This window comes from Hibiscus syriacus, unplaced genomic scaffold, assembly GCF_006381635.1.
Source record: "Hibiscus syriacus cultivar Baekdansim isolate YM2019G1 unplaced genomic scaffold, ASM638163v2 tig00111812_pilon, whole genome shotgun sequence".
Classification (NCBI taxonomy): domain Eukaryota; kingdom Viridiplantae; phylum Streptophyta; class Magnoliopsida; order Malvales; family Malvaceae; genus Hibiscus; species Hibiscus syriacus.
The window spans coordinates 545,081-570,573 of NW_024063187.1; the positions used below are offsets into that span (position 1 = coordinate 545,081).

General features: G+C 34.3%; 1 protein-coding gene across 1 annotated transcript; it reads left to right on the forward strand.

The window, feature by feature from the left end:
* Positions 1-21,108: 21,108 nt before the first annotated feature.
* On the forward strand, positions 21,109-21,417 carry LOC120171122. Its single transcript, XM_039178910.1, has one exon. It carries the CDS (start codon positions 21,109-21,111, stop codon positions 21,415-21,417), a length of 309 nt encoding a protein of 102 aa, XP_039034841.1.
* Positions 21,418-25,493: the final 4,076 nt, after the last annotated feature.

Genomic DNA, 25,493 nt, shown 5'->3' on the forward strand with positions numbered 1-25,493 from the left:
GAGGAGTTGTTTCGTTTCACGGGCATTCTTGGCCATAGTGATAGACACCAACATTCAGACACTTGGGCCATTCTAAATCATCTAAGTACTACCTCGCCCCTCCCATGGCTCATTGGTGGCGACTTTAATGAAATTTATGTAGATATCGAACCTAAGCAAGTTCCGGAATAGTCAACGAGTTAAGATCGATCGAGAAAAAGCTAAAGAGTTATAGGAGTTGATTGGACTAAGTGAGGCTAAGGTGAGTGCATACTTTTAAATTATAAGTATTGCTATATGGAAATTAGACTTGTGACAAGTTTGTTTCTGACATTTTGAATACATGATTGCATGAGTAGAAGCATGATTATAATTTGTACCGAGTGAATATGTCTTGTTTGCATTACATGATATGTTACATGAACCTACGTGATATGTGTTATAAGACAATGATCCAAGTGATCATATAAGAATGTTACATGAACTATGTGATAAGAAGCTATAAGATTATATGCCTATGTGATATAAGTCATGAGAATTGTGATAAATGGTAAAGCCCATGTTATGTGATACGAGGGTATAATTGGCATGTCAAGAGTCGAGGATTCTACGCGGTCCTTCGGGACATATATGTGGTCCTTTGGAATATATATGCGGTCCTTCGGGACATATATTTGGTCCTTTGGAACATTTATGTGGTCCTACGGGACAACTCTACGTGGTCCTTCGGGACATTTCTTTACGGTCCTTCGGGACAATATGTGGTCCTTCGAGACATTCTATGTGACACTTTGGTGCAATTTCTAAGCGGCACTTCGGTGCATTTTATACGAGTTGTGGTGATAGTATTTGTGCACAACCTCAATACACTCACTTATCTTAAGTTCTTAGTAATGTACCATGTGCTAATAAAAGATATAACATGAAATAACATTGAATAATGTGATAGGTTATTATTTGTTAAATGCATTTCTATGTTTTATTGAGTAGATAGATGATGGTTATTATTACATTCTGATAGTATATGATTGCATGTTACATAATTTCATTATTTCATTACTGTTTGTTAGGCCTCACTAAGTCTATGACTTAGTGTGTGAGTGTTTCACACGTAGGTTCAAAGAAACAAGGAGATCCAAGTTAGGGCAAACAGGCAAGACATCATTGATCAGTTGAAGATCAGATCAGAATTGATTTAAACTGTATGTATTTTGTTACATGTTATTTTGTTGGTATGTAAAGGAATGTTTAAATCAAACATGCTATGATCGGTTTTGTAATCCTTCTGATTATACTGATGTTAATTATTTAGTTTTATTATATTAAAAGTTTAAATTTTTTATCTATATTGTACAATCAAACGTTTTGAAAAGTCAATGTGACATCTCGAATTCGTATCTGGGCCCGATATAGGTCGGATACGGGTTGGGGTGTTACAGTCTTGCGTCTCCACATTAAGTTACCAGGTCCGGATAAATGGCGAACTCTCTATTGTATTTTCTCTAACGCGCGGCCTGATACAAGGTGATCCTCTGTCACCATTTTTGTTTGTCCTTTATACTGGAGGGCTCCCATCTTTGTTGCACTCAAAGCAACGCTGCTCACATTTTCCAGGGCTTCGTGCAAGCATTCAGGGGCCTCGTGTGAACCATTTACTTTATGCTAATGATAGTTTGGTTTTCATGCGAGCTTCAACACAAGAATTCCATAGATAGGCTGTGGTGCTTCAACAATATGCATCAGCTTCTGGCCAGCATGTTAACTTCAGCAAATCTAGTACATTCTTCAGCCCGCATACTTCACCAGCCCTAAGAAACTCTCTTTGTACGGTTTTGGGTATTACTGAGGTGAACAACCTAGGTTCATATTTGGGTCTACCACGTCACGTTGGAGTGAACCATTCGACATCCTTGGGATTTATCCGTGATCGTGTTGTAAAGAGGATACAGAGTTGGTCTAAGACTCTCATCTCTTATGGTGTTCGTAAGGTGTTCCTGAAAGCTATTGGTCAATCCCTTTCAACTTATGTTAGGGGGTGCAATCTTCCTCCATCGAACATTACTAATGAAATCACAAGTGCTCTACTGGACTATTGGTGGTCAGGTCATTCAGATGCTAGAGGCTGACCTATGGTTTCTTGGGCTACTATTTATCGCCCCAAATGAGTTGGAGGGTTAGGATTACGAGATCGTCGACAATTCAATATAGCGCTCATTGGTTGTCAGGTTTGGGGTGCTATCCATCAACCAAATAGCCTGGTTAATCGAGTGCTCTCGGCTAAATACTACCCTTCCGGGAACATCTTTGATGTTCACCTTGGCTCCTGGCCATCGTATGCTTTTTGAAGTATCTATACTGCCATGTCTGCTTTGAGGAATGGTTTCCATTGGCGAGTTGGTATTAACAATAATGTCTCCATGTATGGTAGCATATGGGGAGGTTCAACACCAATTCGCCAAAATAAAATGGAGATAGTTACATGGAGGTTCAATCATAAATACAAATATAGCTAGTCTAGTCAAAATAAAATGGTCTAGTTACAGACCATTTAAAATAAACTGATAACATAAATATACGTGTCACTACTAGTCAAAAGTAACATCAAAGATGTCTTACTGATACTAATAATGTAGACGATCTCCAAAAAGATGCTCGAGAGGCTCCTCACTGCACATCCTATTCTTTATTTGAACCTACGCATGAAAATTATTACGCGCTAAGTATAACTTAGTGAGGTATTAATAAAATAAGGTGAGGTAAAATATAAAAATGTCATAAATACTTAAACATTAAAAATGAATTTAACTAAACATTAAACATTCAAACTGACTTATTCAAATCCAATACTTCATCGTAACCTGAAAATCAACTTGTTTCATATTCTTATAAAATCATGATAAATAATATCAGATGGCATAATCATATCATACTCTTGTCAACTTAATATGTTCATAACTTTCATATTTCATTTTTCATAGCCCAAAGTATATTTAAGAAAATATAAGATACGTGAGTATAACATAAGGAGCGCACTAGGCACATCACGGTGCCAAACATAACTAAATTGCACTGTAAGTGCAAATCATAACATGTGCACCAACGGTGCAATACATCATGTACACAAGTGTACTATAACTTAACTTGAAATTACTCAACTTAATGGCATGCCAAATGTACCTATGACTCTTAACACAACATATAGTGGACTTATAAATCATGATATAATCATTTATTAATCAACGTCTTAAAATCATAAATACTTCAAATGCATCATCATAAAAATCGTACTTGGACAGTTCATATCCTAAATCATTCATAAAACTTGATGAAAATATTATGGAAATAATCCACAATTAAAATCATAAATCATACTTTAAAAACAATATGAGGTTAACTTATCGCAAGTTGTCATTCGTTCAAAATAATTAAATAAATAAAATGCACTAACATTTGCCTCACTAGCGAACTTTTATATATTACTCCTTACTCTTATGTTTTGTTCTTTCCTTTTTGATCGCTCAATTCATTAGGTTTATCATAGTTTGACAACGTCATAATAATAACGCAAATATTCAACTATATTTTAGTATTATACTAACATAAGCTAACTTTAAAAATATAAAAAGTCGATAAAATAAGATCGATACTTAATCGATAACCAGTAATTCATAATAGCTCTTCACTATTACGATCATTTCACCTTAATTACTAAAATTTCCAGCACCTTAATAAAATTCTCAAATCAATACTTTCACATTTAATAAATTTGAAATCAAGTCCCCATAATATTAAGACCTTTCTTATTCAATCCCTTGTCTTAATAAACTTGCAATTTGATCCAAGCTCAAATAATTAAACCCAAAAATTAGCATACTAATAAAATTTCCAGCATTGAATTTCTTTTTCAAAATAATACCAACATGTTTTCAAGCTCACAAAAAAGTCCCTAAATTTTGAGACTTTTCGAAATCCACCCCTAAAGTTTTTCAAACTTATAATTTGGTTCCAATCAACTTCCCAACTTAAAATTCCAGCATTCCAATATTAAGATTCAACATTAAACACTCCAAATATCACATTCATGCAATAATGTCCCACAATTCTTAAAACTTGTAAATTAGCCCTTTTATATTTCAAGCTTCCAAATTGATCTCCAAATCACATAGAACACTTTTAATATCAATTCTAGACCATAGGAAATTTTTCAATATTTCCCCCTAATTTTTCCCTAATGGTCGAACCCCACTATTGTACATAGGATAAACTTTTCATTCAATTTCAAGCATGAATTCAACCTCCTAACACCATATTCATGTTATTCTAATCATCACAACATCAAATTGCATCAAAATCCAATCAATCCCTAAAACCCTAGCATGGTTGAATATCATATAAGCATGTACAATTAATTTTAATCATCATACATTCCTTAAAATTAATATTCGACATCAATAACATAATAATCTTTCATCAATCCTTTAGAATCCATAAACCCTACATAAACGATAATCTTCAATTTCATGAAATAGATATTCTCACCATGTAATATTTTTCTTAGTCCAAAAATCAATCATGTAGCCTTAAAAATGAAATCAAAATTTTTCCCTTACCTTGGTATGTAGCTCACGGTTTGGAGAAGGTTTGAAGCTAAAAATTTGTTGATTTTTATTGATTATTTTAGTATAAATAATCCTTAAAACATGGCTTAATATAATATAATTGAATTTTATTATAAGTTCATCTTTAACTTAAAATTTTATTATAAGTTAATCTTAAAGTTTTATAAGCTCACCACCAATAGCATAAAAAACTATCCGTGCTTGATTAAGATCACTTTTGACTTTTAAGAAGTTTTCTCATACAACATGAGTTTGTAGGGGAAATCATTATCCAATTATTGTTGATTTAACTAATCTAATTGGTTTAGTGGATTTTGTGAGCCAATTATAAGGTTTTCTTAGTCAAATAATTTACACGGGATTTAAAAAATGAAGAGAATGCAGTCGTCAAAAAAAAGTTATAATCTACTACGATTGTTATAATGAAAGATGGACTGTCGTTCCGGCAATACGAGTTCGTAAAAATATTATTTAAAATAATTTGAATTTCCAGAAAGGAAAAGATTATCATTTGAAACTTTGTATACTACAACAAAATAGCAACAAATCATGTGCTTAAATCATGCATTCACGCTTTTGATGGTAAAGTAATCTACACAAACAGCTATTAACGTTTGGGTAAACTTTTATTTTCTTTACTGAAACGTTAGAAGTAGTAAATTAGTTATTAATGTTATGAATTCATAACAAATCGATCACTAACGTTATCGATTTGAAACAAAACAATAACTTACCGTTAACAATCATTAATATAGGTGCCGAAAAGCTTACTGACCTATTAGCCCAATTGATTTGACACTATTTTATCACACAATACCAACCGTTTAACTTCCTATATTATTAACTAGGGGTGTTCAAAATCATGTACATACATTTTCAGGTAAACGAGGCACCGGGTACCCGGTTCTTTGGGTATTATATTTGATGGCCCATTAAGTTCGGATATTCGATAGTCAGATACCCGTAAAATTTGGTCACCCATATTTTCGAGTCACGGGTACCCGATTCATATTTTTATTTTTAGTTTAATTTTTTAGAAAAATCATATAAGAAATAAATAAAAATTTAAAAGTTAATAATACACAATTCATAAAAAAAATTAGTGATTTGAAGTTAGTTTTAAGGGTGTGTTTGGTTTGGGGAATGTGAGATTCCCATGGGAATGTGAGATTCCCATGGGAATGGAATCCACATTCCTCCGTTTGGTTGGCCGGGAATGTCATTCCCGGTAATCTTACATTACTAATAGTGGATTTTTTTGGGTATATTACCGTGAATGTCATTACCTCCCTTTCCTTAGGTATTGTTGGATTACCGACGTTTTGGACTAAAATGCCCTTAATTATTTTTCAAAAATATCCTTATTCTGTCATTGAATAAAAAAAATTCTACGAATGTTAAATTACAAATTTATCCTTAAACTATTTTAGATTTACAAAAAAAGTCTATAATTAAAATTTTATATGAAGTTCAGGGGTTAAAATAAAATTTTACCCTTTCATTAAACATTTTTATATTTTCAATTTTGTAAACAAATTATATAAATTTATGAATTTAAATTTTTTAAAGAAAATATATAAATATTTTCCAACTTGTTAAAAAAACAAATATATAATAAAGACAATTTCGACAAATATACATTCTAATAATCTTTTATTTCTTTAACCAAACACAATAATCTTACATTCCTGCTAAACCAACCAAACACAAAATACAACATTTCCAGTAATCCTATTCCCTGGTAATCTTTTATTACCACTGATAATCTTACATTCCGTTAACCAAACGTACCCTAAGGGTAAATATATATATATATATATATATATATATATATATATATATATTATAGTTTATTTTCAAAAGAAAACATTAAAAATATTAATATCGATCATGTTTTTTTCTTTTGAATCTCATCTTGACAAATTAATAAAATATTTCTTGAAAAATCTAAAACTTAAAAGTATATAATACAAACTTAAGAAAAATTTAAGAATTTAAATTTAATTTTAAGGTAAAAATATTAAAGAACCTAAAATAAAAATATTTGGCCTAGACCCAGCCCAACTAGCTACTCAATCAGGTATTTTTTAAAGAATTGCCTGTTTTTAGGTTCAGGTCGGCGGATCAACTGAGTCGAATCTTGGTTTTAAAAGTGCGCTCAATGTTGAAAAAAAAATCACCTCCAGAGGTGCAAGCGCGCGTTTTATGCACTTTTGGCATTTTTCTACCCCAGTAAAGGCGTGGTGCTTTTTGCGTCTTGCGGGAGAGGGAATTAACTGAAAATAGGAAAGGGAAAAAAAGAAGAAAATTAAAGAAGAAATAGAATAAGACGGGTAGTAGAACGGCATCATAAAAGTTGGAGAGAACGACAACAAAAAATTGTAAGAGAATGGGAAAAAAATTTATTTCATTTATCACATGTTTTAATTCCTTTAACCCTAGTCCTAGCACATATAAGGTTTTAATTCCCATAAGCTTGTGATGGGTTTAGGATCAAGGGTCTGAGAGGCCTAAGGGGACACCGACAAGGAGAACTCGAGCCCTTTTTGTAGAACTAAACCTTGTTGCGACACGAGATTAGCGTCTATCCTAAAACCACATGCAAACCCTAGGATTATTGTTTATTTATTCTTCTGCTTTAATTTCACTGTTCCAAGCATGTGAACTAGAAATTTATGCAGTTAGGTTATTTTCTTTTTATTTATTATCATCTGCATCATTTAATATAGGTTTAGATCAAGTAGAAACAAAATCATGTGAGACAGAAAATCATGATCATGTAGGAACAAAAGCATATGAGGTAGATATCATGTGGGGTACAAATTGTTATAATGCTTGCCTTAATTTTTAATTCACCGTATTATCTTATTTTCTTTTGTCTTTTCCTTTTCCCTTTTCCTTTTTATTTATTGTCATTTGCATCATTATTATAAAGGTGTTGATCACAAAGTGTTCGTTAAACTTTGGATAGTTTTCATTAATGGATAAAAGGGTTGTGATATGAGAGGTCAAAGACGCAGAAGTATAACCATGAATTTGGAAGAAGAAAAGGGATATTCCATAAGATGGCTATGTGTTAAGAGTTAGTTGGATACGCTTCAATCGAACAAAACGATGTCCCGGAGATACGAAGCATATTGGGCAAGCGGAAGTATGAGAGGAAGCATGATTTCTCAGCATCTGCTTTATGTACAAGTAGATGAGACTATAATACGAACACTAGTATAGTTTTGAAATTTGTAATACAATTGTTTCACCATCAACAAGGAAGACGTGATGTGCACTACCAAGGAGTACACGACTTTGTCCAGATGGGTCAAGTCTATTTCAAACCTGACAAAGGTTGCAGAAGTATATCGATTGAAACAAAAGATGATGAGATTAAATAGGACTCTCCAAAGCATTGAACGTGGAGTCCAGAAAAAACACAGTGTTAAGAAGACGAGTGAACTTCAGATAATCCCATATAATGGAGGACAACGATGTTGTTTTTTTATGGGAACATACCCAACGAAAAGAGAAGGAAAGAGTTGTCATCAAGGAGTTCCTGGATCGAATTCACAGGATGGCTCATCACCCGTATGGTTTGGTACAAAAAGCTAGGGCAGTGAGGCAGGGCATCCAACCACTGACCAGTGAAATAAGGAGACATGTCAACATGCTTGAAGCTGTCTAAAGTTTAGAAGATCTAGCTCAAGTGTTCCTTTAAATGTTTTTGGCCTCATTGTAGTAACACTTTTGCCCCCAATGAAGGTCATTTATCATGATAGACACTTTTTGGATCAATGCCTCGAAATCCTCACGCATTCATCATGCATTTTTGTAAATATCCATTCATTATTAAAATCTAAATGACTAATAAAATTTTATTTTATTCAAAGGGGAAAGCACTAGACCCACTACATCCTCATAATAACAGATACAAGACTAAGGAAATGGAATCAAGACTTGCTCAGATTGAACACGATATGTTAAAATTGCTATTGTTCAATCCAAGCCAAAAGAGCCTCCGTATCCTGAAAGTTATGATGTCAATGCAATATGCAACTACCACATAAGGAGCTTAGGACATACTACTAAGAATTGTAGGGCATTAAAGTGTAAGGTCCAAAATTTAGTTGATTTAGGAGCATGGGCATATGAGAAATAATAAGACATCCTGATGCATTCTTCATAATACACTTGCATTATATATTGTTTGAACTTTTTCTTCTCTTTCTTTTACCTTAAAATATGTAAGTCACTTGACGTTTAAACACATCGAATGAAATGCTACCTTATGAAGTTATGAGCAATGAGTAAAATTTTTAATCTTTAAGTTCTTTAAATATCAATTGAAATAATGGCTCTTTTAAGAATTTGAGTTATAAACCTTTGACAAGTAACATGTTTACTTTCTCCTAAAAATAGATCCATTTGATCTTTAACCCAAGATAAGATCTCTTGATTTTAAACCGAAAACAAAATCACTTGATTGTATTCTCAAGATTACTTTTCCTCAAAAGACTCCAAAATCGCACCATAATCTTCTCATGTACGAAGGAGGTCTTCTTGCGATACAAGTTGTAAGTGAAGTCGGGTCTTCCTGCAAACAGGTAAGATGGGACATTCGACGTACACAATATTGCTAGACCATTTAGACTGCAGTTCTATTTAGGATGTTCGATGACAATTCATAATCTACTCAATTGGAATGGTGGAATAGATAAATTTAGCTTATGTCAGTTGCTTAGAAATTGAGCTCTAAAGGTGAAAATTCTTAACTTTCAACGACACTTAGACTATAACATATTATTCTTGTTGATCTTAAGAAATTTTAAAATTGAAAACTCAAGGAAATAATGTGATACAAGTAAATTTTAATATTGTTGGGGGCACTCCACTGAAAGTAATAATTTGATAATCTTTAGAGGTATTATCTGAAATAGTTATGGAGGCAATGTCTAAGCTTTATGAAGTGAGTTTCGTTCAAGTTGTCAAGTCAAAGACTTTCTAACTTTGAAAGATTTCATAGAACTGAAACAACTATGGAATTTTATTTTTAGATTGATATTTCTACATTGTCCATGCTAAAAGAGTTTACAAAACCTGAACAAATGAAAGATTTCATAGAACAAAAATATGAACACTCTTTAAAATAAAAATTAGATCGAGTGAAACCTTCTTAAACCTGACTCAGGTTGAGTGACAAATGAAAGGGTCTAATACTCAATTCAAGTTTAGATGGGACAAAATTTGACCCGTATACATCCCCACGTAAGATGATTAAAATAAAATTAATTTTAAAATTAAAAAATAAATTAAAAAATTTTAAAAATTAAAATAAAATTTAAGATAAAATCAAATTATAAAATATATAATATACATATTTAAATTTAGGTCTAATGAGAAATCAAAAAAAAATGTTGCCAATATGGAATGGGGATTATGTTTGTACGGTGACCACAAATGAAATAAGACATTGGTGTCGACACCCGTTTTCATCCCACTATTAGTTTTGTTATTATTATTATTATTAGTAGTAGTAGTAGTAGTAGTAGTATTAAAATTATTACTTTTATTAATTTGTGCAGAACCCATTACAACAGGACCAATCAGGCCAAAAAAAGTTTTTAAATAAAATCGACCCAGATACAACAACACCCGGCCCAAATGGTGACCCCAACAGCAGGCCAAAGCCTAACTAGGGTTTGAAACCCTAGGGTTTCAATCATCTGCAACCGCCGCCGCTCACCAACCATAACAGTCCTACTGTCATCATTATTTCTACCAATCACAGTAGTCCTGCTGCCACCGCTGCTTCCACCAATCACCCATTGGTCCCCTGCTACATCAAGTCAACCAAATCAGCAAGCAACAAGACCAAACACACAAGCTTGTAATCATTTCTTTTTTTAATGATGCAAATATGTAAAATAGGGGTTATAAATTTGAATTATGTTGTAAGAATAGGGGTCCTCCCTTTTTGGTTTTCTAGAAAGCAATAAAAAGAAAAAAAACATAAAAGTTCAAGGTATATTTTTTTCTTGTATCTTTTAGTTTAGAAAAAAAGAGAAAAAAATAAAATAGAAAAACCAAGCATTTATGAAACAAAACAGAAACAAAGAGAGAAGAGTATATCCATACCTGAGAGGGGAGTTGAACCGGGAGGTTGGTTCGTTTTCGCGGTGGCCAGAGTGAAAGAGAACCGAAAGGTCAAGGGTCTTTTGGGTTGTTTAGGGGCTTTTAAGGCGGTTTTATCCCTAGATCTATGTCTAGGAGGGTAGATCAAAGTGAGAGAAACGTTTTGAGATAGGTTTATATATTCCTAATGTCGTGTGTGGAGGCCAAAATTGTAGTCGGGCAGCGATCAGAGTTGTTGAAGGGCGGCTGGTAGTGGGCCAGTCGATGGAAAAGAAGAGAGATGAGAGATGATTTAAAAAAAATTATCTTTTTTCGGCTAAAATGGAAAAAGGGGATAAGGTGGTATTTATAGTGTAACTTTAGGAGTAAATCGCGCTTAGGACCCCCTAACACTCGCGTATTTTTACAAAAGGCTCACATGTAAGGACAGAATCTTCTATTTACCCATTTTTATATACTTTATAATTTTAGATTATTTGCTATTTAGTCCCCCTAGTTTAGGTATGTTTTTGCATGTTAGTGACTTGTAATGACTTATTATGCAATTTACCTATTTTTATGTATGTTATATATTTAGGGTTATTTACTTTTTAGTCCCTCTATGTTTAGCGTGTTTTTATATATTGGTCATGTGTAGTGATTGTTTAATTTTATTTTAAATGTTTTTGGACTGATTAGGTAATTTATCGATTTTTCTTTAAAAGCATGTTTTAGGCTAAAAATGAATAATTATGAAATGGTCTCTATAGTTTCAACATGTTTATATTTTGAATTATAATATGATTTTTTATTTAATTTAATTTAGCCATGCAAGTTTATTTTATTTTAATTTGGTCCCATGTTTTATTTATTTTTATCCTTTGTAATTTTAGCTCTTAATATTAAAAATGCTCATTTTAGTCACTTTTGCATTTTGTTTTTTTTTAATTTTTGACATGATGATTTGTTTGTTTATATTTTAATCATATTTGCATGTTGTTTTATTTTAATTTTTGCATGTTGCTTGGATGTTAATTTTTTTTCATTAATTAGTTTTACATGATACCTTCATCAACATTTCTTGACTCGAATAAAAATAATTTTACTAAGGGTAATATTTATTCATTTTAATATTGTCGTAAAGTGACTTTCTTAACGTATAAGAAAGTTAATTTTGATAGTTTTAAAATGAAAGTCTATCTCATTAAGCGACACAAATTAAATGAAATCCACTTTAAAATTTGTGGATTGGGAAAAAGTTCATGTTCTCTTAATTAAGTTCATCGAGAAAAGACTGTTAGATCGAATCTAAGGTCCCGTCTCAATTTATTTAAATAATTGAACATCCTTATTCTTATTAAATATTGGTAAAATAAATAATTAATTGTACTTGTTTGATGTATGTTTTTAATTCGTTTTATTGTTGCATGTGTTTTCCAATGGGATTTCAAAATAGTAACACTCAATATTGAAAATAGTAATATCTTTTCATTTCGGTTGGAGTAATTAATGAATGCTTTAAGGCATGAGAGGTCATTCATTCTCGATTGAAAACAATTAGATATTATCGTTTTCTCTCGATTCATTATTGATTTTTAAGACGGAATAGTGATATCTCTTCGTTTCGATTGAAGTGATAAATGATTGCTTTAAGGCATGAGAGGTCATTTATTCTCGATTGGAAATCATTAGATATTATCATTTTCGCTCGAATCAATATTGAATTTTAAGACGAAATAGTGATATCTCTTCATTTTGATTGGAGTAATAAATGACTACTTTAAAGCGTGAGAGGTCATTTATTCTCGATTGGAAATAATTAGACATTATCGTTTTCTCTCTTAAAATTATTTTTGTGTTGTTATTTTGAATTAATAATGAACGTTTGGATGTAATTATAATATTTCCTTATTTTGATTGGAGTAAGAATCGGTTGCTTTAAGCTATGTGTGGTCGATTCTTCTCGATAGGAAATAATTAAATATTATTGTGTTTCGTCCTAAAATTCTCGGAATATTGCTTCCATGGGATCTTAAATTAAATTAGACTCAAAATCTTAAGTTTCATTGCAAAGACAACTAATTAATCGACTCGGTACTAATTTAGGGCGCTGTAGGAGTGCTAATCCTTCCCTATACGTAGCCGACTCCCGAACTCAAATTTTGGTAACGCATACCATAAATTTGTTGTTTTAATTAATATATTTTATTAAAATAAAAAATACTTTTTGGGTGCCCAATCACACCCTAATCAAATATTGGTGGTGACTCCTCGAACCATATTTTATTATCAAAAAGGTTAATAAATTATTCGATGTGAAACCCCTGTTCAAAATTATTTTGACAGGTTTACGAATCTACTGGGGACCTTTTTTAGAGAGTCAGGTTATTAGTCGACTAATTAATTGCCTTACAATGAGAATTCTAACTTCGTTTTAATTTAAATTTTGATTCCTTGATTGGTTTAAATAAATTGTTTGCTTGTAATTTGATTGACCACTAAATAGTTGTACTGATTTGTTTGTTGGTGTTTCCAGGAAAAAATAATTGTTCAAGATTTTAAGTTTTATGTTTGGTGTTGTTTGCTTTCTTTTTGCTTTTCCTCACACACTGCACAACTGCATTTGCATAACATGGCCTAAAACCCCACTCCATCATATTTAAGTATGAGTAATAAACTACTCACTCATGTGGTTTTCACCTCCGTATGGGACAATGAATTGCTCCTGGGGCTCACGTCTTATGGTCCTTGTGATGGTTTTTACCTCCTTCTGGACATAAGGAGGTGTGTCCCCTCGAATTGAACTCGATCCGAAAGCCTGTAATGGGCTAAGATTGAGGGTTCAACAGCCCAAGGGGGTACCGACAAGGACAATTCAAGAACTTCTTACTTTAGAGTCGAACCCAATATATAGTGCACTTAGAATACAGATAGAGCCTTATCCAGATCCTAAGAATCCTGTGAGGTGGGTACACAAGAAAAATCTTTTTTTTGCCTTTTAATTTTTGTAGTGTACTTTTAATTTTCCAAAAAAATGTATACGAACTAGATATCATGCGGTTAGGTTTATTTTTTCGAAAATGCATGCGAACTAGATGGCATGAGGTTAGGATTTTCTATAAACAAAGTATGTGGGTACAAATCTTGTTTGGTTAGGATATACTAAAGCATGATTGGGTAGCTAGCATGTGGGGTAGGTTTTATCGACAAATTATATTATATCCGATTAATTTCTTTATGATTATACACTAATGTTCTCTTGTTCTCTTGTTTTATTTTGTTCTCATTTTTGCATTAGACTATTCATTCCATGGTGTTGATCCGTGACCGATGTCCATATAGAAGGCTAGTAATATGGAACGAATGATTCAAAAAGAGGAAGAAGACAATGCAGACGTTCTGAGATGGTCCGAAAAGTCTCAGCTAACAAATTGAGATAGGTTATAGCCTGGGTATGTGTTAGATCTGATTGGGTACACACACATCAATGTCCATCAAAATGACCTAAGAGAGGTGAAAGCGATTTGGGGAAAATGGAAAGCATCCGATAAGTAGATGATTTATTAACTCTATGGCGACATCTTGTATCTCTTAGATGTCCCGATTGACCGAGGTCTATTTAGAGCTCTTACGTAGTTCTGGAACCCCACCTATAGCTGCTTTACTTTTTGACCGAGTGGACATGACACCTACCATATAGGAGTATCACTCCTTGATTCATTGTTCGAGATTCCAACCAGACAATATGTACACTAAGCCGCGAAATAATCTTTCCTTCAAGAAGAAACTGCTTTTAATGACCAGAATAAGTGAAGATTGGGTCATAAGAGACATCAAAAAGAAGACCGATAGTGAGTGCATTACCTGAACCGCTCTGAGAGAAGTAATTAATCATCATCCCGACAGAAGAAAGAAGATTGACATGTTTTCTCTGGGTATTTATGGGCTAGTTGTATTCCCAAAGGTTTTGGGGCACGTTGATTATCAATGGTTGACTTGTTCGGGAGATTGGACAGACATGTGGATCTCATTCTGGTTATTTTGGAAGAAACGTTTTGTTCCTTGAATTCTTGTTGACAATAAGGAAAAGGACACTTCATAGGATGCGCACCACTGTTGCTAGTTTGGATCCTTAATCACTTCAAACACATCAAAAGGGCATCCGGTCGAGTCTTCTTAGAATATTTTCATCTTTGAAGGATTTTCTTTCTCGAGAATGGCCTAGAGGTTTCACTAAAGAGAAGTGGATGGTCATTTTCAAAGACACCCGAGACACTGATATAATATGGCGTGCTTCGTGGAACATTTTGTCAGACATATCGTATAAGTTTGGAGAACGAGATTGGGTTCTGTTATTAGGCATATAGGGTTTTGGTAGGGTATTATCCTTTACTGATTTCCAAGCAATATGGGTCGAGACAGTTCAATCTGGCAACTTGGGACTTATCTGGGTCAGAGTTTGCATTTAAAGAAGAGCAGTACAAAAGTAAAGTCAAAGGGGTTATCGATGCATGGAAGCATACTCGTAGAGTAAATCTATTTACCTTCAACTTAAAGCTATCACGGGAATGCGAGGAGTGAAGAAGCAACAGAGTCAATGATAATATCCCGATGGTCAATCCTGAAAATACTCAACCTATATAATAACATCTTAGAGTGATAACATCTCTGTTAGAATTATCTCAACATGATTTTGATGCTGAAAGAAAGTAATGGAAGGAAATATTACATAAAATAGAGGATGAGGTGTACCAGAAAAGCTTAGAAATCAATATCCAAAAGGGTCAAGTTGACGAATCAAAAAAGCAGAAAAGCAATTCAGATTGGATTTCGATGATCTTCAGTTGTCATACCAACGAATGGTCAAAGCTCAGATGGACACTAACTCAAGTAAGTCACCCACTGAGTAGAGATAAGAAGTGGCAATGTGAAGAGCTTAAGCATAGTAGACATCATGTGAAGCTACTTTCAAGAGAAAAATGTGCGTTAGAGCAATAAATGCAAGGGAATCGGACCTATAACAAGAAATTGAAGGGTAGAGTCTTGATTTTAGATATAGCTTTGCGATGGGACCAAAGTCGAGAGGGTAGTTCAAACTATATGGAAGTTGAAAACTTGAATAAGCATGTGAATGAACTAGAGGTTATGGTTCAAGATTTTCAGGGAATGGCAAATGCACTGCTGATAGTCCCCTATGAAGGAGTTATGCAGTGGTGTCATCATTGGAAACAGGCTTAGTGGAGAGTTAAGCAAAGGGATGACATTATCGTAAGCTACCTGCAACATGCTCAACGAGTGGTTTAGTACTTGGTTGACCTATCACATGAAGTTTATGTTGCAAGCGAAGGATTGAGCCCGAGACTGGAGAAACTCAGAGGATTTTAGATTTAATGGGGCATATGCAACAATTAGGAGAGATAACTCGGATTTATCTGTGATATGTTTAAGCCTTGTAACCAAACTTCGTTTCTAATATAAAAAGTTGTTCTAAGGAATCGTTCCAATGTATTGCATTGCATCTACATTGTATTTACTTTTTGCATTGCATTTTATTCATTAATAGTCAAATTTTTCATATTCTTTAATAAAATATCAATATTAATAAAAGGATTGTATGGAAGAATATTGGAAACTTCTAAGCATCCGTACCATACTTGAAAAAAGGTAATGGTCGAGAGAATTGCCCAAATTAAGAAGACTCAGCTCGAAATGCATGAGAGTTTCAGGAAATCTCAAGAAGAGATATGCGAAAAAAATGTTGAAAGCTCGGAATGATATAATGGAAAAGCTAGAAAGCATGTTACAAGTAAAAAATACGAATCGTGAAGAGACTCCGATTATTGGTGCTACTACTGAAGATTTTATGTATCCCCTGGCTTTGAACCATGGGTTGATCGTGGAAAGGCTCCCAATGTTGGTTCCTCTGAAGAACCCTTATATCCTTATGGCTTTACACCACCTCATGTTAGAGCACAACAAGCAGGGACTACTCAGCCAGGAAGAATACACATAAACCTACCTGGCACCTCTGTAAACCCGCACCCAATTGAAGATGTCCCAGATTTCGACGATGATGTCCAAAAATAGTAGAAGAAATAATTCAAATGGAAATAACTGGAAAGTGAAATCAGAGCTATGAAAGAAGACACTATCATGTATGAGATCGATGGCAAGGAGCTAAGTTTGGTTCTTGATTTAGTTCTGCCACTCAAGTTTAAAATTTCAAATTTTGAAAAATTTGATGGCACAAGTGTTAGAGTATCCCCAAATATCAATCATATGATGATTATAATAATACATTTATTTACTGATTTTATTGAATAAAGACATTGCCACTATTATTTTCAGTTATATGTCTGTGTTTAACGTAAACTAAAAGATAATAAAGTCCATATAATAACATTATTAAATGATCCATAGTCAAGTATTATTATGGGCATAGACAATAATAATACGCTTAAGACTAACATGTTATTGATTGATGACAACGAGTTGTCATTGACATAGATATGTGAGAATTGATACATGAATATATTGTTAGAGAACAATGTATTGGATTGACCCATCTTGAGCATATGGCTTGGATTATTATGTAACGGTCATAGCATTGCTCGTAGTGATGACTATATATTTGATCCCCATACTTGAGATCAATGTCATCCCAACATATATTGTTGTATGTTTTGATACAGTTAAACATGCTCCATAACTGGTTGCACTATAAAGATTGTTATTGAATATATCTCAATATATGAAGTAGGGTGTGTATGATTAAGATAGAATTTGTCATTTCTACATAATAGGAAACATATCACAGGCCACTTGATTGAGTGAGACTAGAAATGCATGGCTATGCTCGAATAAGTTGATATGAGATATCACAAATTATTCGTTAATTATAGTTTACTCTAGATATCAAGAAACAATAGATGGAATATACAAGTGTGACTATTCCAAGACTTGTGCATATTCTAGATATAAAGGACAAAATGATGTAATACATAAAAGAGTTAATCATGAAGAATATATGTCGAATCATAATTTCTTGAAACTTAGGTGACAATGATATATTGTTAGATGTCATTCATTATGTATAATATTAGAATTGTTCTAATAATTACTACTAATGTTACAAGAATCTACAGGGTCACACCCTATAATTGAAATGAGCAAAGATGTACAATTTGTTGTATGTTACTAAATATATCTAGAGTTAATATATGTATATTTGATATACATATGATTTTAATTATCCCGAATATAGTAAGTAAACATTAAAATAATGTAATTTTGATTACAACTCTTTTAATTGATATTTAATTCAGAATAATTAAATAAGATTTTAAATAAAAATTAAAGATTGTAATTTAGATTATAAGTCTTTAATGTATATTTAATTTGAATTAATTAAATAAGATTTTTATTAATTCAAAATAAATTAAAATACCTAAGAGGTTAGGGTAACTGATATATTTAAGTGAGGTAAGATTTAGCATCCATTTTGACTTCAGCCGTTTTTTCTCAAAATTGATTTTGGGAAAAGAAAATTTTGCTCTCAACCGGGTGAACTAAGTAGAGGCCGAGACGTGTTTTCGTGGAGGCTTACGATTCAAACCATTCTTGATCACCAATAATCACTGCTGTTTTTCAAGGAACCCATTGTAAGTATTCGCATCATTTCCTCTCGATTTCGGTTTTACGTGCTTCGATTACTGGTGAGACCATTGTGTTTTTATTTCTGCTGTGCCGTGGGGTGCCCCGACAGTCCTAACAACAAGATATCCCTTTGCACACATCACTATGTTCTATAGAAAAATAACTAAATATGTGGGGGATGATCAACTGTTAATCCACTGCTTTTAGGAGAGCTTGGTAGGATCAGCCATCTGTTAGTACAATCAGTTGAGCGGGGCTCAAATTAAATCTTGGAAGGATTTGGCTAAAGCTTTCCTAGAGCAGTATAAACACATGAAGGATGTAAGGCCTAATCGGATCATGTTGCAGAGCATGGAGAAGAAATTTAACGAAGCTTCAGACAATATGCTCAGAGGTGGAAAGACGTGGCAGTGCAAGTTCATCTGCCACTCGAAGAAGAGGAAACCAACATGCTCTTTGTAAACACTCTAAGAGCTCCGTTCATTGGAGATCTCATAGGAAAATCATCCAAGAGCTTCCCTAATGTAGTCATAGTAGAAGAGTTGATCGAAATAGAAATCAAGAGCAGGAGGTTTAACGGAGGAGAATCTAGCAGGAAACCGCCAGTAAAAAGAAAGGATAATAAGGTTAGTAATGTGAGAAAGTATTACTTTAATAACATTATTGTGTCTCAACCTCAACCCACAAGGTCATCCATATATAACTCTACCAGACAAGGGATAAGAGAACCAAGACATGAGAGGGGAAGGCTTCAATTTGACCCAATCCTCATGTCCTACAAAGATTTGTTTCAAATTCTATATGATATGTATGTGGTGTCACCTTACCACACATCAATGATGCAGCCTCCCTACCCTATATGGTATGACGCTAATGCCCAATGCAAATATCATGCGGGGGCTTTAGGACATTCAATAGAGAATTGCATTACCTTTAAAAAGATTATCCAAAGATTAAGGTAAAGAAACGTCATCAACTTTGGTGACAATGAGCAACCAAACGTGGCTCAGAACACACTGTCGAACCATGTAGGTACATGGTCAATGCGATTGTCAAGTAAAGATGAAAGAATATTTTAACCAAGGTGAATGAGGTGAAGTCACCCATGCAGTGGGTATGGGGGCAGATGATCAAGGCAGACTTGTTGGCCTCTAACGTTGACAAAAGTTAGCATACATGCCAATGTCATAATTGTGAGGATCATACCATACAAGATTATCCTGAGTTTCGAACTTTGGTGCAAAGAATAATGGATGACAAGGAGATGGAATTTTACCAAGAAGTTGTTGAAGAGTAAGAAACAAAGATTTGTGCATCCGAGGGTACGTCTAAGGGAGTTTACAATTACAACTGTCCTCTAGTCATCACACAAAAAGTTCGTGTGGCAGAGAGAGCAACTCTTAAAATCACACCCCATCTTTATTTCCTAATAAGAACAATAAACAAGTTCCATGGAGATACGAATGTCAGATGGACAACGTGGGTATTTCGTAGATCACCAATTATGAAGTGGATGAGGTAGGCCATTTCACTAGAAGTAAGAGATGTTATTCTCCCAATCAGACCAATGAATCTGAGATTAGAACTACTGTCGATAAAGGGAAGAAAGTTGAAATATTGCTAAAAGATGATGAGTCAGTTATTAATGAGCATGTAATAGAAAACGAGGTTGTGGAGTTCCTGAAATTTTAAAGCATAGTGAGTATAGCATCGTCGAACAGCTACACAAGATATCTTCTCGCATTTCGATCCTTGCTCTTTTACTAAGCTCTAAGGTACAACGGAATGCTTTGCTGAAAATCATGAATCAGACTTTCGTGCCTAAGGATGTTATGTGGAAAAGATAGATCGACTGATTGTGAATATCCAAGCTGATAATTTCATCTCTTCTTCGATGATGAGATCCCATCCGGGATGGTTGGCAATCCCAAAGCCATGCATATTACCATCATGTGCAAGGAGCATGTGTAATACCAAGTGTTAGTTAACAACGACTCTGCACAAAATGTAATGCCATTAGTGACACTGAAGAAGTTACCGATCGACAGTACACACATGAGGAATTGCCAGAGCATTGTTCGAGCTTTTGACGGAACAAACAGAGAGGTGCTATAGAAGATCGATATCTCGTTGACCATAGGCCCATCAACTTACGAGGTTGAGTTTCTTGTCATGGACATCATGTCGACCTATAATTTCTTATTGGGAAGGACTTGGATCCACCACGCAGGGGTCGTGCCATCCACACTACATCAAAAACTCAAGTTCTTAATTAAGGAAAAACTAGTATGCATTAATGTTAAGAATACATCATTGATTTTGTATCTACTACCGGTCCATATGTTGAAGTGGAGGAAGAAGTCATTGAGTGCTCCTTCAGATCCCTGGAATTTGTTAATGCCATTTTTGTGGCTGAGGGGAAAAAGATATCAAAGCCTAGGTTGTCCAACTATACCAGAATGGAACTAAAGATGACTCTGGGAAAGGGAGCCAAGGCTGAAAAAGAGCTAGAGAGCCACCTATAGGGATCTATTAATCCAGTTTTCCCCACCATCAAGAGAAACTGATTTGGCCTAGGATATTACCCAACCTTGAAAGAGAAACTGAAAAGTATTTAGAAAAGTCAGGAAATTAAGAGAGCAAGGCTAGCCGGGGAGGATATTAAGTGAGAGCCATTAAGCGTAGAGTAAAAATACTCAGAGTATATGGGGATTCAGCCCTGGTGATTTATCAATTTATAGGTGAATGGGAAATGAAAGATCCCAAGTTGGTGAAATATAGTAAGTTAGTCCTAGAGCTTATCAAAGAGTTCGAAGAAGTGGCATTACATTACCTCCCCATGGAAAAGAATCAAATGGCGGATAATCTAGCCACTTTGGTAGCAACCTTTGAAGTAAATAAACATTCAAATATGATGCCCATTGAGATGCAAGCTTATGAGTATTATGCCCACTACTATAGCATAGAAGAGGAAGAAGATGGAAATCCCTGGTATTATGATGTCTTACAATACACCAGATATCAAAGTTATCCTGAACAGGCATCTGAAAATAACAAATGAACTATTCAAATAATGGCTACAGGGTATGTGCTTGATAGCTAGATCTTGTACAAGAAAAGTCATGATCAGGCTTTGTTGAGGTGTGTGGATGTCAAAGAAGCCAAAACAATCATTGAAAAAGTGAATGAGGGAGTATGTGGTACCCATGCTAATGGACATGCAATGGCTAATGAGATTTGGGTATTATTGGTCAACCATGGAAACCGATTGTATCAATTATGCCAGAAAATGTCACAAGTGCCAGAAGCTCCATAACCCTCCTCATCCATTACATGTGATGATTGCTCCATGGCCATTCTCTATGTGGAGCATGGATTTCATTGGACAATTTTTTCTCAAAGCTTCAAATGGTTATCTTTTTATCTTAGTGGCAATAGACTACTTCACCAAATAGGTAGAAACGACTTCCTATGCAAATGTCACTCAGTCAACAGTTTACAAGTTCTTAAAGAAAGAGATTATTCGTCGATATAGGTTACAGGAAAGAATCATCATCGCAATACCTTGAATTTAAATAATAAGATGATGGAACCAATGTAAGCAGTTCCAAATAAAACATCATAATTCCACCGCTTATCGCCCGAAGATAAATGGGGCACTAGAGGCAGACAATAAGAACATCAAAAGGCTCATAGAGAAAATGAATGAGACTTATAAACATTGGTATGAAAAGTTACCATTTACTTTGTTTGCCTATCGAACTTCAGTATGGACATCAATTGGGGAAACTCCTTTTTCTTTAACCTATGGGATGGAAGTTGTGTTACCCATCGAGGTAGAAATTCCATCACTTCGAGTATTGTTAGAGATTAAATTAAATGAAGTAGAATGGGTACAAGCTAGGTATGACCAGCTGAATCTGATTGAGGAGAAATGATTAAAAGCTATTTGTCATTGGCAAATGTACTAGAAATGTATGATGAGGGCACATGATAAGAAGGTTCATCCACGAGAGTTTAGGAAGGAGATCTGGTACTTAAAAAGATTATGTCAATTCAGAAAGACTTTAGAGGTAAATGGATGCCAAATTGGGAGGGACCTTATGTTGTGAATAAGGCCTTTACCAGAGGACATTTGATCCTTACCGAGATGGATGGACCAGAGTTACCTAATCTTTTGAATTCTAACGCTGTCAAGAAATACTTCGCATAAAGAAATAAAATGAAAAAATGAAAAAAGAAAATGAATAAAAAAAGAGAAAAATGAAAGAGAATAAATAAAAAGGGATTCAAGATGAAAACTTGTAAAGGGATTCTTGAAACCAGAGGAGGTCTAAAGTTGAAAACTCATAAAGGGAGACTTGAGGTTTGTTCAAATTCAAAATCCATGCATGATTGAGGTTTTGAATTAGTTTTGAAGACTTGAATAGTGACATCAAATGGTGGTAAGGGTTAGGACGAGAGGTTGAAAAGGCTTGGATAACTAGAAAATAAATGAAGAGTACATAAGATTCAAATACTGGTTTACGGCATCCAACATTCGGGAAACTTGATAGTACAGGGGGACTTCAAACCCTTGCGCATTGTCACAATTCTCAATATCCCTTTAACAAAAGCTTTACTCGAGTCATTCTGTGGCATATCAGTTCAAAAGCATTCATACTATTGATATCTGAGGATACTTAATTATTTTCTTTTGATTATTCTAGTTAAAAGTTTGCCATGTATTTACCCAAAAACGTTTTATTTATATAAATAAAAAGAGGTATTTTTCTTGTTAAAATCATGTTGCAAGCATCCAAATTTGAAAATAAAAACATGTAGATTAACTTGGGAAACATGAGATCATTTTGTATTGTCGTACAAAAAGTTTCAGAAAAATACAGGTGTTCTGAAGCTAAAAAATGGCTTTAGCAAGAGGCTTACTTGATGATGAGCTACATAAAGTTAAAACCTTGGGATACACGTAAAAGCTCAGCAGGTAGGGGTAATCCAAGATGTTTGTCGCTCACCAAATAGTTGGTCATAGTCATGAGCGACCAAAGAGTGTCTAATCAGAATTATCAGTTAGGATGAGTTGTTGTTGATTTTCATACCCAAGATTTGACTAAATTACAAGGCAGTTGACAAAAGAGAGTGCTAATTGGAAAAATAAAATACCCTAAAATAGCATAATTGTACACATTTTAGCCATCAATATGATCATGACATTCATAAAATGCATGTTGATGATAAATGCAATTGAGTTCTTACATGTTTTCTAAAAGGAAAGGTTGGAGATGTAGAGACCCAATATAAAAGTAACCAATTCAGATTCACATGTTTGGTGACTGCGAGACAAGCTCCAACAAGATAAATCATTTTCCAAAGATTATCATTCTAAGACTTTCAGATATGATGTTTTCAAATTCTCAAAGACACACTAACAAGGGTTAATGTTTAATTTTTAGATTTGATATTCTTGAAGACAAGAGAAGCAAATCGAACTCGATTCAATCTTCCCTGAGGAACAGTGGAATGAATCAATGTCTCCAGATCTGATTTTCCCTGAAGAAGCAACGAAATAGATCCCGCTCTTTCCATATTTGATATTCCCTGAGTAGTAGTGGAACAAGTCTGCCTTGATTTAATCTTCCCTGAAGAATATTGGAATAAATCAACGTCTCCAGATCTGATTTTACCTGAAGAAACAGTGGAACAGATCCCCTCTTTCCAGATTTAATCTTCCTTGAGTAGCAGTGAAACAAATCTGCCACGATTCAATTTTCCCTGAAGAACAGTGGAACGAATCAACGTCTCCAGATCTGATTTTACCTAAAGAAATAGTGGAACAAATCCCCTCTTTCCAGATTTAATCTTCCCTGAGTAGCAGTGAAATAAGTCTGCCTCGATTCAATTTTCCCTGAAGAACAGTGGAACGAATCAACGTTTCCAGATCTGATCTACCCTGAAGAAGTAGTTGAGAATATCTCTTTTTAGACTCCATCTTTAAAGATCTCACTTGAGATGTTCATTTTTTATCTCATTTGAGACAATATCAGATCACCAAGTACAGATTTTACTGGGTGAAACTCACTGTCTCTTCGTCTTTGCCCTATGCTTGTTAACACAAGAATGAGCAAATAGGGGCAACTGTCGACACTCGTTTTCATCCCACTATTAGTTTTATTATTATTATTATTATTAGTAGTAGTATTTAAAATATTACTTTTATTAATTTATGCAGAACCCATTACAACAGGCCCAATCTGGCCAAACAAAGTTTTTAAGTAAAACTGACCCAGATATAACAACACCCGACCCAAATGGTGAGCCCAACAGTAGGCCCAAGCCTAACTAGGGGTTTAAAACTCTAGGGTTTCAATCATCAGTAGCCGTCGTCGCTTACCAACCACAACAGTCCTACTACCACCATTATTTCTACCAACCACAACAGTCCTGCTGCCACCGTCGCATCTACCAATCACCCATCAATCCCCTCCCACATCAAATCAACCAAATCAGTAAGCAAAAGACCAAACACGCAAGCTTGTAATCATTTCTGTTTTTTAATGATGGCAAATCTGTAAAATAGGGGTTATAAAACCTAAAATATGTTATAAGAACAAGGGTTCCTCCATTTTCGTTTTTCCATAAAGCAAAAAAAAACAAAAAAAACAGAAAAGTTCAAGGTATAATTTTTTCTTGTATTTTTCAATTTCGAAAAAAAAGGAGAAAAAATAGAATATAAAAACCAAGCATTTATGAAATAAAACAGAAACAAAGAGAGAATAGTAGATCCATACCTTAGAGGGGAGTCGAATCGGGGGCTGGTTCGTTTTTGCGACGACTGGAGTGTGAGAGAACCGAAAGGTCGATGGGTCTTTTGTGTTGTTTAGGGGTTTTTAGGGATCTATGTCTATGAGGGTAGATCGGAGTGAGAGGTGCATTTTGAGGTAGGTTTAGGTGTTCCAACTGCCATGTGTGGCAGTTGGAACGGTGGCTGGATAGCGGCCGGACTTGTTTTAGGGCGACTGACAGTGGGTCGACTGAGGGAAGAGAAAAAAGATGGAAGAGGATTTAAACTTCTTCTTTTTTCTGCTGAAATGAAAAAAAGGATAAAATGGTATTTATAATGTAACTTTAAGGGAAAATCGC

Excerpts from the sequence above, each read along its gene's own strand:
- LOC120171122 (XM_039178910.1), top strand. The coding sequence starts at position 21,109 with ATGAAAGATCCCAAGTTGGTGAAATATAGTAAGTTAGTCCTAGAGCTT.